General features: G+C 43.6%; 1 protein-coding gene across 9 annotated transcripts in view; it reads left to right on the forward strand.

Moving 5' to 3' along the window:
- tpk1 (thiamin pyrophosphokinase 1) overlaps nucleotides 1–20,389 on the forward strand; it is a 691,620-nt gene that overhangs the window by 407,369 nt on the left and 263,862 nt on the right. For all 9 annotated transcript variants that reach the window (XM_070881207.1, XM_070881210.1, XM_070881201.1 and 6 more), the window contains one exon: nucleotides 3,111–3,222. In XM_070881207.1, coding sequence (XP_070737308.1) covers nucleotides 3,111–3,222 — 112 coding nt within the window. The remainder of the gene's footprint in view (nucleotides 1–3,110; nucleotides 3,223–20,389) is intronic.

Raw genomic sequence — 20,389 nt, forward strand, 5'->3', positions numbered from 1 at the left:
CCAACTCATTGCAGTCTTGTGACTTCTGCGCTTTGCCCCCCCCCCCCCAACTTATTGCAGTCTTGTGACTTTTCTCTTTCTCCCCACGCCCCCCCCCCCCCCCCAACCATTCCAGTCTTGTGACTTCTACACTTCCCCACCCCCCCCCCCCCCCCCCCACTGCTCCCAACTCATTGCAGTCTTGTGCCTAGGCAACAGCCTTACGATTGACACCTCCCTCCCCTGGGAGCACAATACAGACTTGAACAATGGAAATGTACATCCAGGTGGATATTGAAGAGATTGACTATCTTTGGGGCAATGGGGGAGGCGTGGTTTAAGGAAAACAATGAGAGAACTTTTCAGGGGATTATTGGTTTGAGTAGTTAGTTCATTTCTAAAAGCCTCTGATCTGAAAATCCTTTCTATGATTCTTCAAGCAAAATCTAAATATTTTTAAATACTTGTGTTTTAGGTAAGCCAGCATTACTTTTATTTGCGTTGAAAGTGTCATGTATGTATGCTTGGGATTACTAGCCACCAGGGGGCGCCCCTGTCGGAGGTCATTGGGCTATACGCATGTGTGTGCAGGCCAGTTATATAAAGCAAGCCACCATGTAATGTGGACACTTTGGGCCCGAATAAAACTGAGCCAGGTTTGCACCTGAGTGAGTTTATAGTATTCAGTCTATCGAGTTATTACAGACATAACAAAGATTCTAGGACACAACTTCCTGCAGGACTGCAGACTAGTGTAAAGCAATATGCACTTTATTGTTTGATAGCTTGAAATGATCATTGTATATGGTTTCAACAATAACAACTTGTATTTATATAACACCTTTAACATAGTAAAACTTCCCAAGGGGCTTTACAGAAGTGTTATAAGACATAAATTTAACACCAAGCCACATAAGAAGAAATTACGGTGGATGACCAATAGCTTGGTCAAAGAGGTAGGTTTTTATAGAAGCATAGAAATTTACAGCACGGAAGGAGGCCATTTCGGCCCATTGTGTCCGTGCTGGCCAACAAGAGGCAATCCAGCCTAATCCCACTTTCCAGCTCTTGGTCTGTAGCCCTGCACATCCAAGTACTTTTTAAATGCGGTGAGGGTTTCTGTTTCTGCCACCCTTTCAGGCAGTGAGTTCCAGACCCCCACAACCCTCTGGGTGAAGAAATTTCCCCTCAAATCCCCTCTAAACCTTCTACCAATTATTTTACATTTATGGCCCCTAGTTGTTGACCCCTCTGCTAAGGGAAATAGGCCCTTTCTATCCAGTATATCTAGGCCCCTCATAATTTTATACACCTCAATGAGGTCTCCCCTCAGCCTCCTCTGTTCCAAGGAAAACAAACCCAGCCTATCCAATCTGTCCTCATGTTTAAAATTCCCCACTGCCGGCAACATCCTCGTAAATCTCCTCTCTACCCTTTCCAGTGCAATCACATCTTTCATGTAATGCAGTGACCAGAACTGCCGCAGTACTCTAGCTGTGGCCTAACCAGTATTTTATACATTTCAAGCATAATCCCCCTGCTCTTGTATTCTATGCCTCGGCTAATAAAGACAAGCATTCCGTATGTCTTCTTAACCACCTTATCTACCTGGCCTGCTACCTTCAGAGATCTGTGGACATGCATTCCAAGGTCCCTTTGTTCCTCTATACTTAAGTGCCCTTCCATTTAATGTGTATTCCCTTTCCTTGTTAGCCCTCCCCAAATGCATTACTTCACACTTCTCCGGATTAAATTCCATTTGCCACTGTTTTGCCCACCTGACCAGGTAATAATAATAACTTTTATTTACATAGTGCCTTTAACATAGTAAAATGTCCCAAGGTGCTTCACAACAGTGTTACAAACAAACAGATAAATTTGACACCGAGCCACAGAAATAATTAAGGCAGAAGATCAAAAGCTTGTTTAAAGAAGTAGGTTTTAACGAGCATCTTAAAGGAGGAAAGAGAGGCGCAGAGGTTTAGGGAGTGAGTTCCAGAGTTTAGGGCCCAGGCAGCTGATGGCACGTCCACCGATGGTTGAGCAGTTATAATGAGGGATGTTCAAGAGGCCAGAATTTGTGGGATTGTGAGACTGAAAAAGATAACAGAGATAGGGAGGTGAAAGTCGATGGAGTGATTTGTAAGCAAGGATGAGAATTTTGAAATCGTGACGTCGTTTAACTGGGAGCCAATGTAGGTCAGAAAACACAGGGGTGATGAGTGATCTTGACTTGGTGTGGGTTAGTAAACGAACTGCTGAGTTTTGGATGACATCAAGAGCTAGAGGATCAGCCATGATCATATTGAATGGCTTTGCAGACTCGAAGGGCTGAATGTCTTCCCAATATTTAATTGGAGAAAATTTCTGCTCATCCAGTATTAGACGTCGGACAAGCAGTCTGACAATTTAGAGACTGTGGAGAAGTCAAGAGAAGTGGTGGTGAGGTAGAGCCGGGTGTCATCAGCGTACATGTGGCAACTGACGCTATGTTTTTGCTTACTGGAATTTGTTTATAAACTTTGTTGATGTGTAACTATGGTTGGCAAATTGGTTTTGATAATGGGGTGTCACAAAATTGGCTGTTGCAGGTAAGTTCATCATTATAGGCAGTCCCTCGGAATCGAGGAAGACTTGCTTCCACTCCTGAAGTGAGTTCTTTGGTGGCTGAACAGTCCAATACGAGAGCCACAGACTCTGTCACAGGTGGGACAGATAGTCGTTGAGGGAAGGGGTGGGTGGGACTGGTTTGCCGCACGTTCTTTCCGCTGTCTACGCTTGATTTCTGCATGCTCTCAGCATTGAGACTCGAGGTGCTCAGCGCCCTCTTGGATGCACTTCCTCCACTTAGGGCAGTCTTGGGCCAGAGACTCCCAGAAGTTACATGAGTGATGATTGTATAAATGTTATTGTATGTCAACAGGAAAAATGCTGGACTGAAATGTCCACATGAAACTTTGTATTCTTTTAGCTGCTTTAAAACCAAATATGCACTGCACAGATTCATCATAATGTAAAACAAAGTAATTAGCAAAAAGAACTTCATGATTGCTTTGCAATTTCTTAAACTGGATACAATTTTAAAATAAAAGACGACAATTTAGGTGATTAAAATGTATTCTTTCTGGCAGGGTCACCATAGACTGTGTGTCGACACAGGGCTAGAGGATAAGTGGTGTGGCCTTATCCCAGTGGGAAATCGGTGCAACAATGTAACAACAACTGGTCTTGAGTGGAATCTGAGTAAGTGTGAACACTTTTAAGGCATTGGCAAGAATTTGCTTGAACTGTGCTTTTGGCCTCAAATGCTGTGGTTACACCATTGTGTACCCTGATCCACACATGGCGAAGTTATGCCAAAAGTTCCTGGAGATCTCATTAGAATATGCCATAGCTCAGGTAGTGACAATCCAGATGCGCGTTATTGAGAAATGTTTGCTATCAATTCTGATTTTTATTATGTGAATAGTATCACTGTATTCATCTACTTTTTATTCTGGGTTATAAGAACACATGTTTGACCTGAGAGTCCCATTTCATTATATCAGGTTATTAATTTTGTTTTCTACAGTTGTGGAAAATTAATTGCTGGGTGAAATATGGGCAGCACATAAGGCTGAGCTAATTGAAGGCATCTAAATTGTAATCGTTTCCAGATGTTGGTAGGCAAATTCACCACCTGCTTACTACAATTTGTTTATAAACTTTGTTACTATGGCTGGCAAATTGGTTTTGATAATGGGGTGTCACTAAATTGGCTGTTGCAGCTAAGTTACGCGAGTGACAGTCATATAAATGTTATTGTATGTCAACAGGAAAAATGTTTGGACTGAAATGAATGGTAAGCAGGTATTGAATTTGCCCATCAGCATCTGAAAATGTTTACACTTTAGAAGCCTTCAATTAGCTCAGCCACATATGCTGCCCACATTGCACCCAGCAATTATCGGGTCCGGTGTTTTGCAGGAGAAATATATTAAAACAATATAAGATCTGTAGAAATTAATTATTTAAAAATTCATTTCTCAGCTATCACTGCCTTTAAATTCGGAGCAGCTGACGCTGCACGGTCTCTAATAGTTGTCCTAATTCTTTAAATAGATCGATATTCTAAATTAGCGACTGACATTGCTAAGGAACCAGAGATCGGTGAATGAATACAAACATTAAATGGCAATCAAAAATTCAATTCCAATCAACAGGAAACATTCCAGCCAGCTAGTATGTCCAAAAGCCAATTATTTCTGCATTAGCTAAAAAAATTGATAAAGCACAGTAAATATGTTTAAAAGAAAGTGATCTTGGAGCAATAAACCACACCGCTGCCTGGTCACCAGCCCCATTCTGATTCCATTTAAGTAGCAGCGGCAATCAAAGCAGTGATTTATTTTGAAGGGAGAGAAGAGCTATGAAAATCCGATTCTCACTGTTCCGGCAAGGATCATGGAGCACTGCAGAGGGTTCCAGAAAATTTTGGCACGATACATGTAATGACCTGAGTCACTCACGCCATAATTTCTTGGAAAATTGGTGCCCTAATAATGGAGTGCACTGTAGATGTGCCATTACTGTAGTGAAGGATTTAAGCGTATATTAACTCATTGTGCTCGTTTCCACTTTGGTACTGTCCTGCTATGAGCCTTCGGAAAAAAACAATTACATAAGAATATAAGAGATACGAACAGGGTAGGCCATGCGGCCCCTCGAGCCTGCTCCGCCATTCAATAAGATCATGGCTGATCTGATCACGGACTCAGCTCCACTTCCCCGCCCGCTCCCCATAACCCCTTATCCCCTTATCTGTTGGGATATTCTGCAGCTCAAGTGGGCGAAGACTTGACTCCCAATTAGATGACCAGATGTTCGTCTCAAAACTGCTTGGTGCTTATAGTCACCTTCTTAGCGAGTGAATTTGCCTGTTTCGAACCAATGAAGCACCATGCTGGTTATGTACAGTGGCATTCTATCATCTTCAGAGCTAAAACTGACATTTTTCAGCCAGCTTATCCTACATCAGCCAAGTGTTATGACATCAATCAGCATTAATGGAGGTTTTCAAGTACATAGCTGAAAAATGTGCCACACTCTTGGTAGGTGGAGGAAACAGGGTTATGGTGATTTTGTTGCATTGTACCCAACATTTTGTTTCAACAAAATTAAAATTGAGTTTGTTGTAAATGCATAATAAAGTAAGCTCTCAACTCAAAGAATGTACATTCAAGGATGATGAAATTTTGAAATTCTTTGTAATGCGCATCTGACCAGTAAGGTGCCATTCCTTAGTTTCCGATGCAACCAAAAGTAGTGGGGAAACTGCTGTTGTGGCTAGGGTGGGGATGAGGGGGGAAGGAGAAACATGCTTACATTGAAAGATTTAGAAAGAGCTCAGGGAGGTGATGCTCTGCCAGGTGTGCACTATTCATATGTACAGTGGTGCCACAGCATTCTTTTCTTTTGGACCACCTTGCTGTTGGCTATTTTCTGTGGTAGATCAAGCAACTGTCTTTACAATGGCAATTTATTGAATTGTTCGCATTTGTAGCTTTGTATCCTGTACCATTTGGGAGAAGGAATGACTGATTGGACTGTAGACTTTCTTGCAACTTTTAGCTCCAAGCTATCTGACAGCTCCACACATGGAACAAAGCCGACCCTGATGGGGAAAAGTGGGAAATATTAAATTTTCCAACATTGCTACCCCTGGGATAGAAGCTCAGTTAGAGATAAAATGCAACTTGGAATGTTAGCCTATTCTGTAATGTGAACCTATGACCATGAATAAGTTGAATATAAGTGCTCTGAACATTGTGAAGCCCCTGGTGTAGATTTAAAATATCCAGTTTGATAGCTGGATATTTAGTTCCATTTAATAGTGATCTTACGTGTCCAGTTAGATGATTGAATTTCCACACGCCTACTGCTAAGTTAATATATTTTCCATGTGGTTCTGTTGAGCTTTATTAAAAATCAGTGCAAAATAATATTGCTATTATTCATTATCCACCATGGTAATATGTCAATGTGACAATTCTGGTCCAAACCGATGTAATTCTGCTAAGACTTTTTCATAAATAAAACTAATAAAATGTCAGGAAAAAAATGAAGGTATAGACAACCCAAGTTTGGTGCTGGATTGAATTATTTTTGGGGGAACGATATGGGGCTATTTTTCTGGTGGGGTGGGGATAGTGCTAGGGTGAGTAGAAAAGTCATCTGATGGTGTCACGTAATGTTTGGAGAAATGTAATCTCCTGAGCCTTATTTCCATATCAGAAGTCGGACTCCGACCCGAACCAAGCGGGAAATCATTACCTGCCTGGTGGGCGTGCGGGCGTGGGATTTTGGTCAGCAAGAGGCCACTGCCGGGGATCCAACGGAATGGTACCGACCCTCAGGTGGGGTCCAGCGGATATTGTGGTCGGGGAAGTGGGAGGGAAGACAGGCAGGGGAGGCCCAATGTTTCCTTGTGGGGCCTGGAGCAAGAAATAAATACTTGCATTTATATAGTGACTTTCACGATCTCCGGATGTCCCAAAACACTTTGAATTGTAGTCACCGTTGTAAGGTTGGAAATGCGGTACCCAATTTGCGCACAGCAAAGTCCCACAAACAAAAATGTGATAATGACCAGATAATCTGTTTTTAGTGGTGTTGGTTGAGAGCTAAATAATGGCCAGGACACTGGATTATGTGCTCAAGTCACTGGAGTGGAACCCACAACCTTCTCACTGAGAGGTGAGTGCACTACCAACTGAGTGCGCTACCAACTGAGCCACAGTGGAGGAGCACTGAAAAAGCACCTGGAAAGAGTGGCATAGAAATGTTAGCTAACTGATTGATTACAAATTAATTGTCATTCTCAATGGGCAGATTTTGGTGAGAATATTTTTTTTAAATCCTGAATTAAAAGGCTGTTTTGAACAGTTAAGCTTTTTATTGATTTTGGCATATAATATTAGTGTTCTGGCTTTCATCTTTTCATTACATGGATATATATTTTGCACTGCATTTATTATCTTAGCTTCAAAGCACTCAATCTAATAACTTCTAATCACATGAGAAATCTGTTCTGTAATGTTTAGGCTACTCCTATTTTTCTACTGTCATGGGATTTGCTTTTACTAAATGAGGTTACCTTAGGCCTGCAGAGATAATTCTATTCATTATCAGAAGGAATTATTAAGGAAGCAGTAGCGGGACATTTGGAAAATCATGATTCAATCAAGCAGAGTCAGAGTGGTTTTATGAAATGGAAATTGGCATGTATGTATGCTTGGGATTACTAGCCACCAGAGGCCATTGGACTGTACGCACGTGTGTGCGGCCCAGGTATAAAAGGCAAGCCATCATGTAATATAATCACTTTGGGTCCTAATAAAGTAGAGCCAGGTTTGTACCGGTGTTAGTTTACTGTATTCAGTCTATCGAGTTATTACATACATAACAGAAATCATGTTTGATAAATTTGCTAGAGTTCTTTGAGGATGTAACGAACAAGGTAGATAAAGGGGAACCAGTGGATGTGGTGTATTTGGATTTCCAGAAGATTTTCGACAAGATGCCACATAAGAGATTACTGCACAAGATAAAAGCTCACGGGGTTGGGGTTAATATATTAGCATGGATAGAGGATTAGTTAACTAACAGAAAACAGAGAGTCAGGATAAATGGGTCATTTTCTGGTTGGCAAACAGTGACTCCTGGGGTGCCGCAGGGATCGGTGCTGGATCCTCAATTATTTACAATGTATAATAATGACTTGAATGTTGGGACCGAGTGTAATGTAGCCAAGTTTGCTGCTGATACAAAGATGGGCGGGAAAGCAAATTGTGAGGAGGACAAAAAAAATCTGCAAAAGGATATGGACAGGCTAAGTGAGTGGGCAAAAATTTGGCAGATGGGAGTATAATGTGGGAAAATGTGAGGTTATCTACTTTGGCAGAAATAATAGAAAAGCAAATTATAATTTAAATGGAGAAAATTGCCAAGTGCTGCAGTACAGAGAGACCTGGGGACCCTTGTGTACGAAACACAAAAAGTTAGTATGCAGATACAGCAAGTAATCAGAAAATCAAATGGAATGTTGGCTTTTATTGAAAGGGGGATAGAGTCTAAAAGCAGAGAAGTCCTGCTACAACTGTAGAGGGTATTGGTGAGCCACACCTGGAGTACTGGGTACAGTTTTGGTCTCCATATTTAAGGAGGGATAAACTTGCATTGGAGGCTGTTCAGAGAAGGTTCACTAGGTTGATTCTGGAGATGAGGGGGTTGTCTTATGAGGATAGGTTGAGTCGGTTGGGCCTTTACACATTGGAATTCAGAAGAATGAGGGGTGATCTTATTGAAACTTATAAGATAATGAGGGGGCTCGACAAGGTGGATGTAGAGGATATTTCCACTCATAGGGGAAACTAAAACGAGAGGACATGGTCTAGAATAAAGGGCCGCCCATTTAAAACTGAGATGAGGAGAAATTTCTTCTCAGAGGGTTGGAAATCTATGGAATTCTCTGCTCCAGAGAGCTGTACAGGCTGGGTCATTGAATATATTTAAGACGGAGGTAGACAGATTTTTGAGCGATAAGGGAATAAAGTGTTATGGGGAGCGGGCAGAGAAGTGGAGCTGAGTCCATGATCAGATCAGCCATGATCTTATTGAATGGCAGAGCAGGTTCGAGGGGCCAAATGGCCTACTCCTGCTCCTATTTCTTATGTTTTTATGAAGCAAGTTTCCATCTATATTGGACAACGAGTTGAATTCCATGAGCTCAAGTGCTCAAACTGTGTAAGATATGCAGAAATCTGTTGTGGAGGGAGACGTTTTCTGATTACACTTGATGGCAAGTGCAGCTGATCAAGGAGCCACCTAAAATAAATTACCCAATCTTTAATTGTTTTTGCAGTTTCATAATTATGCCAGTTCGCAACTATGGCAAGTTGCGAACTGATACTTCAGGGTAGTTTGGGCAACAGCAGCACTGTACTTGCAAAAAAGACTGACTACCAAGTTGCATTTGCAATTTTGATATGGTAAGCTGGAGTAATTAAAATCCGAAAATGCTGTCAATACTCAGCAGGTCAGGAAGCATTTGTGGATAAAGTATGGTTAATGTTTCAGGTTGATAATCGATGAACCCATCAACCTGAAATGTTAACCTTAGTTTCCTCTCTCCACCGATGCAGCTTGGCCTGCTGAATGTTGGCAGCATTTTCTGTTTTTATTTCAGATTTCCAACATAGAGTGTATTTTACTTTTAGAAATAGATCTGGAAACTGGAAACTGGAAACTCTCCTGGCAATCCAGATTGCACAATGGCACACAGAGGTCCCCTGATCCACTTTCCTCCAGCTGAGCACCTCTTATAAATAGTGCTTCTGAGCTCTGAGACCAATCCCACTGAGTTTTACCAGATTGGACACTGGTCAAGACTTATGTGATCTTGCGTTAAAATGGCGTGGAGTTCTTAATTGTGTCATAGCACGCCGATTTGCATTTATTTATGAGTTTCCTAGTTATCCCTGGTGGACGCCTCGGCCAACTATTAAACTGTAGAGTTAAAATGGCCGCCGGGGGAATGGAGAGGTAAGTTCTCCACAGCAATTCTAACCACCCATCCACCTTGTTTCTGCCAGGCGGGCAGTGTTAAAATCGCCACCTATGATTTAAAACTCTCCAAAATGGAAATTAGATTGCCAATTTTTGGGCTGTTCCAGACTCAATAATAATAGTGGTTTTATATTTGGTCATAGAGCCAGTTAAAACTTTTCACTACAAAATCTGAATATTTAAGTGCATCAATATGTAACATCCACATTTCAACATGAAAGATAAAGCAACTTAAAATTATACCACAAGGTACTGTCGTGCTGCATAATTTTAATCTACTTGATCCTTGTAGTGAAAGGCAGATACTGTAAGTACTGATTTTGCAGCAAAATGCAGAGATTCATTTTAATCACTATTTTTAAACAGTTAATTGAAGCACAAAGCAAAATGTTTTAGCTAGCTCTGTGACGAACTGTATTTTTTGTTGCAGTAATTGCCTAAATGAATTTTACCTAATTTCCAATATTGTTGCCAGCAACCTCTAAAGCTGAAAGCTGCCTCAGCTGACCTTGAAAGAGCATTAAATTGCACCTATACTAGTCCCTACTAAGTACAACAGAAAAATATTTTTAAAATAATCAGAATACATTTATCCTGCTTGAGAAAGATCTTCCTCACCCCATCATGACTTACACAAGCCTTACTTGTAAGATTAATTTTATGCTTTATACTTGACCACTGAGTATTGTTTTACTTCACCATGCAAGTTTGGCAATATCCTTCTCTGAGCCGCATCATCAATTAGCTGATGCAACTGTGTTTCTGTGTACTATTTAGTTAATAATAGAGGTCTTTAAAATGATGAAAGATTTTGCTAGCGCAAGCACAGATAGTGTTTCCATTTGTGGGATGAGCAAAACTAGAGGCCATCACTATAGGATAGTCACCAAGAAATCAAATCGGGAATTCAGAAGAAACTTTGTTACCTAGAGAGTGGTGAGAATATGGATCTCGCTACCACAGAATAGTCTAGATGCATTTAAGGGGAAATTAGATAATTTTATGAGGGAGAGGCTAACTCTATCAGCATATCAGGCTATGCTGATGGAGTTAGATGAGAAAGAATGGGAGAGGCTCGAGTGGAGCATAAATGCCAGATTGGACTGATTGGGCCGAATGGCTAGTTTTTGTGCCGTATATCCTATGTAATAATATTTAGGTTACTGCTGCAGTGTTAACAAATGTATGAATATGTTTTAGTGAGTGCTCTTGGGACTTTGGGTAAATCCCTTGCAAGTTTCACAGATTTTGAAAAGAATATTTGATAAGATAAGGAGCTAATTACTTGGAAAGTAATGAGATGCAAAATTGTTTGCACATTATTATTCAGAAGATTGTATATGTTTGTCAATTATTCAAATGAAGAAAATGTAGCAGAAAGTATAGTTCCACAGAGAGCTCGTCGTAAGCAGGCCAGCTTCAAACTGCACAGCAGATCTTCATATTGTGGTGACCAGAGACATTTTTCTCCAGGAGGTCAACTGAGAAAACATTACATCATGAGGGCAGCCATATTCACCCCATCAAAAGTAAATAGTCCCTCACAAGGTCTTCGAAAAGCAATGAACCACAGCAAAGAATTGTAATTTTTCATAAAAGTTATTCTGCATTGTGACAGAATCCATATGGATCCACTGAATGCATGCAATGGGAGGTGCTTTCTGTCAGAAATATTTTCACATTCAATGAAATCCAATTTGCAGATGTTCCCGGCTGTGGGTAGGTAGGAATTAGGTTGTAGAAAGTGTGTATAGCAGAAATAGGGAGCTGGGGGTGCAGTATTGGTATTGGTTTGTAATGTTGAGAGAGTGGTCTTGGGCTTATGAGCGGCGGTTACGGGATGTCGGAACTTTGTCACAAGAAAGGTATGTTTAAAAATATTTACCTAGCTTATTGTCCCACATGGCTCTCAATTAAATTCACGGGCTGTGGCCAGCCACCACTCTCATGCCTGCCCCTTGGCGTCTGACCTAGCTGATCTTGCTGCTACAACCCCCGTGACTGAAGAGCAGCCTTTGGAGCCGCAGCTCGCCGGTACTATGCTAATGAGGCCAGTGGACCAATTGGCCGTGGTCCTGCCGCAGCGGGTGCAATCAAATTTCAGGGTCCTAGTGTCTGGAAGTGACAGCATGTATGAGGATTTTGTTGGCACAGTTAAGGATGGAGGTATATATGTTGTCAGCTTTTTTAGAGGAGATGATGGTGGTGAAGTCAGCGGCTACAGAAAGCAAATACTGATCTACGTGGATGCCTCATACAGATATGTGCTGTGGACCCACTCTAAATAAACAAAGATTGAAATGGTGCGGAAAATCAGAGCTGCTCCTGCAGGTTTTGCATATTTGAACACTTTGATCACAGGGGATTCTGCAGCTATTATGTTCACTGTGTGCTGGCCTGTTAGTTGAACCCAGTGAAACATCAGAAGGCATAAACACCCACTGACGAGACCAAAACAGGTGCATTTTGTTGACTTCAGTCGCACTGATTGGACTGGGTACAAACCAATGGCATAGAGTAGGGACAGGGGAAGTGTGTTAAATTCAAATTCAAAAAATCTACAATTTCCAACTGCCAACCTGAAAAGCATAAACATAGAATATAAACAGGGTTTACAGAAAAGATGTTTAAAACTTAACCTCGTTTGAGCTCTGAGATCAGCAAGTTACTTTCACAAACTGCTGTGAATAGTCCCTGAAGCTAGTGAGGAAGGAAACCCAAGTATGAGAGTTCTAGCTATTAAATACAATCAGATGGCAATACTATTGTGGGTGTACAGAATGGAGATTATTGGGATTGCCTACACAGGGGATACATCTGTAATAGCAAATCAAGGACATTTTTGGATAGATTGATTTGAAAGGTGAACTTTGATGGGCCAAATGGCCTTTTCATATCTCTGACCTTTATTGCGGTCATTTATATTTTTTCTATTGCAATCAATTCCCGAGTAACCAATCTTTCAGTGTTCAGTGTAGCACACCAGGTAAAAGATTATGGGTCGGACTTTGCGGTAAAAATAACGATGAGGCCAATAGCGCTCACCAATATGTGTACATCGGACAGCAATCTCCAGCAACTGCACATGCGCAATTAAATGGGTAAATTAGGAAATAGCTGTACGAGATGCTCTCCTCCTCCAGAAGCTACGACTTGCTATTGAATTGTGTGAGGTTATTATACTTACCCGACATATATGCACTAAACACGCAAGACAAAGTTAGGGTTTGTCCATTCCAGTGTAAGTATCCTTTTAACGGTATGATTATTACTGTCAAACAACGTTTCTGAAAATTAACTTTAACAAGTGTGGCATCTCATTCCTTCAGATTTTAATTGTTGGAGATGTTAAAAAAAATTTATAGAATCATAGAAATTTACAGCACCGAACAAAGCCATTTCGGCCCATCGTGTACGCGCCGGCCGACCAAGAGCTATCCAGCCTAATCCCACTTTCCAGCTCTTGCTCCGTAGCCCTGTAGGTTACAGCACTTTAAGTGCACATCTATTGTGTATCTGTAAAGCATGCACTCCCATGTTTCGCCACCAGGGAGCTCATCCCCTGAAGACCCCAGGGATACCAGCATCCCTTGGGAGCACTGTACATAAGCTGGCCCCTAAGGCCTGTTCCTCACTCTGGACTGTCTTATTAAAGACTGATGTCACTGTTACTTTAACCTCCCTGTGTACAGCCTCATCTGTGTTAGGAACACAATAACTGGTGACGAGAATACGAATCCAACGCAATGATGCAGCAAACTGTGGGCATCCTGGAGAAGTTCTCGGAGGGTGAGGACTGGGAAGCCTATGTCGAATGGCTAGACCAGTACTTTGTAGCCAACGAGCTGGACGGAGAAGAAAGTGCTACAAAAAGGAGGGCGGTCCTCCTCAGTCTGCAGAGCACCGACCTACAGCCTCATGAAGAATCTTCTGGTTCCGGTGAAACCCACAGATAAGTCGTATGAGGAGCTTCGTACACTGGCTCGAGAGCATTTAACCTGAGGGAGAGCGTGCTGATGGCGAGCTATCGGTTCTACACGTGCCAGTGATCTGAAAGTCAGGAAGTGGCGAGCTACGTCGCTGAGCTAAGGCGACTTGCAGGATAATGTGAGTTTGATGGCTACCTGGAGCAAATGCTCAGAGACTTTTTTGTACTGGGCATTGGCCACAAGACCATCCCACGAAAACTTTTGACTGTAGAGACACTGACCCTCAGTAAGGCCATTGCAATAGCACAGGCGTTTATGTCCACCAGTGATAACACCAAACAAATCTCTCAGCACACAAGTGCTAGCAATGTTCATAAATTAACTGGAACTGTGTTTGCGAGCAGAAATGTACAGGGCAGAACCTACGAGTCTGCAACTGCCAGCAGGCCTCAGGTGACCCAGATGACTCAGAATCCGCAACAAAGGATGAATGCAAGGCAATTGACACCTTGTTGACGTTGTGGAGGCTTCCATTCAGCCTATTCATGCTGCTTCAAAGGGTATGTTTGCAAGAACTGTGGAACAATGGGGCACCTCCAACGAGCTTGCAAACGAGCTGCAAGCTCTGCAAAACCTGCTAACCACCACATGGCAGAGGAAGATCAGTTCATGGTGGATCAAAGCAATTTCAAGCCTCAGAGAGGAGGCAGATGCTGAAGAACACAGGGTGCACACATTTTCGACAAAATGTCCACCGATAATGCTAAACGTAAAATTGAATGGTTTACCCGTAGCCATGGAACTGGACACTGGCGCTAGTCAATCCATCAAGAGTAAACGGATGTTTGATAGACTGTGGTGCAACAAGGCATTCAGACCAGCCCTGAGCCCCATCCACACGAAACTGAGAACGTACACCAAAGAGCTTATCACTGTCCTGGGCAGCGCCATGGTCAAGGTCACCTACGAGGGCACGGTGCACAAACTGCCACTCTGGATTGTCCCGGGCGATGGCCCCACACTGCTTGGAAGGAGCTAGCTGGGCAAAATCTGCTGGAACTGGGATGACCTCCGAGCGCTATCACATGTCGATGAGGCCTCATGTACCCAGGATCTTAACAAATTTCCTTCCCTTTTTGAACCAGACATTGGAAACTTTACCGGGGTGAAGGTAAGGATCCACTTGGTCCCAGAGGTACCTCACATGATGAGGGAGAGAGTGGAAATCGAGCTGGATAGGCTGCAATGCGAGGGCATCATCCCCCCAGTGGAATTCAGCGAGTGAGCCAGCCCGATTTTTTCAGTACTCAAAAGTGATGGCACGGTCAGGATTTGCGGCGATTATAAAGTAACTATTAACCGTTTCTCGCTACAGGACCAATACCCGCTACCTAAGGCAGACGACCTATTTGCGATGCTGGCAGGAGGCAAGACGTTCACCAAGCTCGACCTGACTTCGGCCTACATAACGCAGGAGCTGGAGGAGTCTTCGAAGGGCCTCACCTGCATCAACACGCACAAGGGACTGTTCATCTACAACAGATGCCCGTTTGGAATTCGGTCGGCTGCAGCGATCTTCCAGAGAAACATGGAGAGCCTCCTCAAGTCGGTACCACACACGGTGGTCTTTCAGGACGACATATTGGTCACGGGTCGGGACACCGCCAAGCACCTACAAAACCTGGAAGAGGTCCTCCAGCGACTGGATCACGTAGGACTGCGGCTGAAGAGGTCAAAATGCGTCTTCATGGCAACAGAAGTGGAGTTTTTGGGGAGAAAGATCGCAGCGGATGGCATTCGGCCCACAGACGCCAAGACAGAGGCTATCAGGAATGCGCCCAGGCCACAGAACGTCATGGAGCTACGGTCGTTCCTGGGACTCCTCAACTATTTTGGTAAGTTCCTACTGGGGTTAAGCACCCTTTTAGAGCCCCTACATGTGTTATTGCGCAAAGATGAGAACTGGGTATGGGGAAAAAAACCAAGTAACTGCTTTTGAGAAAGCCAGAAACATTTTATGCTCCAACAAGCTGTTTGTATTGTATAACCCGTGTAAAAGACTTGTGCTAGCATGTGACACGTCGTCGTACGGAGTCGGGTGTGTATTACAACAAGCTAATGTTGCGGGGAAGTTGCAACCTGTCTCCTATGCTTCCAGGAGCTTGTCTAAGGCTGAGAGGGCCTACAGCATGATTGAAAAAGACGCATTAGCGTGTATGTTCGGGGTAAAGAAAATGCATCAATACCTGTTTGGCCTCAAATTTGAGCTGGAAACGAATCACAAGCCCCTCACCTCCCTGTTTGCTGAAAACAAGGGAATAAATACTAATGCCTCAGCCCGCATACAAAGGTGGGCACTCGCGCTATCAATGTATAACTATACCATCCGCCACAGGCCAGGCACCGAGAATTGTGCGGATGCTCTCAGTCGGCTACCATTGCCCACCACGGCGGTGGAAATGGCGCAGCCTGCAAACTTGTTGATGGTGGCGCAGCCCACAGACTTGTTGATGGTCATGGAAGCGTTTGAAAATGATAAATCACCTGTCACGGCCCGCCAGATTAGGACTTGGACCAGCCAAGATCCTCTGCTGTCCTTAGTAAAAAAACTGTGTACTGCATGGGAGCTGGACCAGCATCTCCGTTGAAATGCAAGAGCCAATCAAGCCGTTTCAGCGGCGAAAGGACAAGCTGTCCATTCAGGCAGACTGCCTGTTGTGGGGTAACCGCGTAGTGCTACCAAAATAGGGCAGGGGGATGTTCATCTCGGATCTCCACAGCACACACCCGGGTATAGTAATGATGAAAGCGCTGGCCAGATCCCATGTGTGGTGGCCCGGTATCAACTCTGACTTAGAATCCTGTGTTCGGCAATACAGCGCATGTGCTCAGTTGAGCAACGCGCCTAGAGAGGCACCACTAAGTTTGTGGCCCTGGCCCTCCAGACCATGGTCGAGGATCCATGTCGACTATGTGGCCCCGTTTCTCGGTTAAATGTTCCTGGTGGTGGTGGATGCTTTTTCAAAATGGATTGAATGTGAAATAATGTCGGGAAGCATTGCCACAGCCACCATTGAAAGCCTGAGGGCCATATTTGCCACCCACGGCCTGCCTGACATACTGGTCAGTGACAACGGGCCATGTTTCACCAGTGCCGAATTTTAAGAATTCATGACCCGTAATGGGATCAAACATGTCACCTCGGCCCCGTTTAAACCAGCCTCCAATTGTACAAACAATCAAACAGAGCCTCAAACGAGTCACAGAAGGCTCACTCCAAACCCGCCTGTCCCAAGTACTACTCAGCTACCGCACGAGACCCCACTTGCTCACAGGGGTGCCCCCGGCTGAGCTACTCATGAAAAGGACACTTAAAACCAGACTCTCGCTGGTTCACCCCAACCTGCATGATCAGGAAGAGAGAAGGCGGCAGCAACAAAATGTAAATGATGGTCGTGCCACTGTGTCACGGGAAATTGATCTGAATGACCCTGTGTATGTGCTAAACTATGGACATGATCCCAAGTGGATCGCGGGCACGGTGATAGCTAAAGAAGGGAATAAGGTGTTTGTAGTCAAACTAGACAATGGACAAATTTGCAGAAAGCACCTGGACCAAACGAGGCTGCGGTTCACAGACTCCCCAGAACACAGAACAACCCACAGCAGACACCACCGTTTTCGAGCCCACAACACATACCCAAAGTATCAACGACACCACGCCGGACTAGGAAATCGAACCCATCATGCCCAACAGCCTAGCAAGGCCATTCTCACCTAGCAGCCCTGCAGGGCCAACAACACGCCAGCCCAGTGAGGGCACAGCCAACACACCAGAACAGACATTTGTACCGAGGCGGTCCACCAGGGAAAGAAAGGCTCCCGACCGCCTCACCTTGTAAATAGTTGTCACTTTGACTTTGTGGGGGGAAGTGATGTTGTGTATCTGTAAAGCATGCACTCCCATGTTCCGCCACCAGAGAACTCATCCCCTGAAGTCCCAAGGGATCCCAGCATCCCTTGGGAGCATTGTATATAAGCCGGCCCCTAAGGCCTGTTCCTGACTCTAGAGTGTCTAATTAAAGACTCAGTTCACTGTTACTTTAACCTCCTTGTGTGCAGCCTCATCTCTGTTCGGAACACAATAACATCCAAGCATCTTTTAAATATGGTCAGGCAGTGAGGTCCAGACCCCCACCATCCTCTGGGTGAAGGAATTTCCTCTCATATCTCCTCTAAACCTCCCCACAATTACTTAAATCTATGCTCCCTGATTGTTGACCCCTCTGCCAAGGGAAACAGATCCTTCCTACCTACTCTATCCAGGCCCCTCATAATTTTATACACCTTAATCAGATCTCCCCTTAGGTCTGTTTTCTTTGGAACAGAGGAGGCTAGCATCTCCAATCATTCCTCATAGCCAAAATTCTTCAGTCCAGGCAACATTCTTGTAAATCTCCTCTGCACTCTTTCCAGTGCAATCATATTTTTCCTGTAATGTGATGACTAGAACTGCACACAGTACTCCAGCTGCGGCCTAACCAGTGTTTCATACAGTTCAAGCATAACCGCCTGGCTGTTGTATTCCATACCTCGACTTTATAAAGGCAAGTATTCCATATGCCGCCTTAACCACCTTATCTACCTGGCCTGCTACCTTCAGGGATCTGTGCACCTGCACTCCTAGATCCCTTTGTTCCTCTACATTTTTCAATGTTGTACCATTTAATGTGTATCCCCTTGCCTTGTTAGACTTCCCCAAATGCATTATCTCACACTTATCCGTATTGAATTCCATTTGCCACTGTTTTGCCTGCCTGAGCAGTGCATTGATATCTTACTGCAGTCTGCAGCTTTCTTCCTCATTATCAACCACACAGCCTATTTTAGTGTCATCTGCAAACTTCTTAATCATACCCCCAACTTTTAAGTCCAAGTCATTGATATATACCACAAAAAGCAAGGAACCCAGCACTGAGCCCTGCGGAACCCCACTGGATACATAATTCCAGTCACAAAAACACCCATCAACCATTACCCTTTGCTTCCTGCCTCCAAGCCAATTTTGGATCCAACTTGCCACTTTGCCCTGGATCTCCTGGGCTATTACTTTCATGACCAGTCTGCCTTGTGGGACCATATCAAAAGCTTTGCTAAAATCCATATATACTACATCATACGCACTGCCCTCATCGACCCTCCTGGTTATCCCCTTGAAAAATTCAATCAAGTTAGTTAGACTCGACCTTCCCTTGACACAACCATGCTGACTGTCCTTGCTTAATCCATGTCTTACCAAATGAAGATTTTTCTTGTCCCTCAGGATTTTTTCCAATAATTTTCCCATCACCGAGGTTAGGCTGACTAGCCTGTAAATACTCAGCCTATCCCTTTCTCCCTTTTTAAACAAAGGTACAACATTAGCAATCCTCCAGTCCTCTGGCACCGCACCTGTAGCCAGAGAGGATTGGAAAATGATGGTCAGAGCCTCTGCTATTTCCTCTCTTGATTCTCTTAACAGCCTGGGATACATTTCATCCGGGTCCACTTTCAAAGCTGCTAAGCCCTTTAATACTTCCTCTCTCACTATGTTTATCTCGTTGAATATTTCACACTCCTCCTCCCTCATTGCGAAGTCTGCATCGTTCTTCTCTTTTGTGAAAACAGATGCAAAGTATTCATTAAGAATCCTACCCATGTCTTCTGCCTCCACACACAGATTTCCTTTATGGTCTCTAATAGGCCCCACTCTTTCTCTAGTTATCCTCTTGTTAATGTATTTATAAAACATCTTTGGGTTTTCCCTGATTTTATTTGCTAACATTCTTTCATGCTCTCTCTTTGCTTTCTGATATCTATTTTTAATTGTACCCCTGCACTTCTTATACACCTCAAGAGTTTCTGCAGTGTTGAGTTCCCGGTATTGGTCATAAGCTTTCCTTTTTTTCTTTTTCTTATCCTGTATGTCGCTTGAGGAGGGTCGATGAGGGCAGTGCGTATGATGTAGTATATATGGATTTTAGCAAAGCTTTTGATATGGTCCCACAAGGCAGACTGGTCATGAAAGTAATAGCCCAGGAGATCCAGGGCAAAGTGGCAAGTTGGATCCAAAATTGGCTTGGAGGCAGGAAGCAAAGGGTAAAGGGTAGATTTGTTAGCCCCACCCTTTTTTTTTAAGGGAACACACTTGCTCTGTACCCTCGGGAACTTCTCCTGAATGTCTCCTATTGCTCTGACACTGATTTACCATCAAGTAGCCATTTACAGTCCACTTTGGCCAAATCCTATCTCAGCTCAGCAAAATTGGCTTTACCCCAATTGAGAACTTTTATTCCTGGTCTCCCTTTGTCCTTTTCCATAACTACCCTAAATCTTACTGAATTATGATCACAAGCACCAAAATGCTCTCCCACTGATACCCCTTCCCCCTTCCACCTGCCCCTCTTCATTGCCCAAAACCAAATCAAGAAACGCCCCCTCCCTTGTTGGGATTGTTACATACTGGCTAAATAAATTCTTAATGTATTTTAGGAATTCCGCAACCTCTGTACCATTCACACTACCTTTTTCCCAGTTAATATTAGGGTAGTTGAAATCCCCTCACTATTACAGCTCTATAATTTTTGCACTTTGCAGCAATTTGCCCACATATTTGTTCTTCTATCTCCCTCTGACTGTTTGGGGTTCTATAGTACACTCCCAGTAATGTGATCTCCCCTTTTTGTTCTTTAATTCAACCCATATGGCCTCGTTTGATGACCCCTTTAACATATCATCCCTCTCACAGCTGTAATTGTTTCTTTAATCAATACTGCAACCGCCCCTCCTCACCCTGCCCCCCTCTCTATCCCATCTGAAAACCCTGTAACCAGGAA

Source organism: Pristiophorus japonicus, chromosome 5 (genome assembly GCF_044704955.1).
Source record: "Pristiophorus japonicus isolate sPriJap1 chromosome 5, sPriJap1.hap1, whole genome shotgun sequence".
Taxonomy (NCBI): Eukaryota; Metazoa; Chordata; class Chondrichthyes; family Pristiophoridae; genus Pristiophorus; species Pristiophorus japonicus.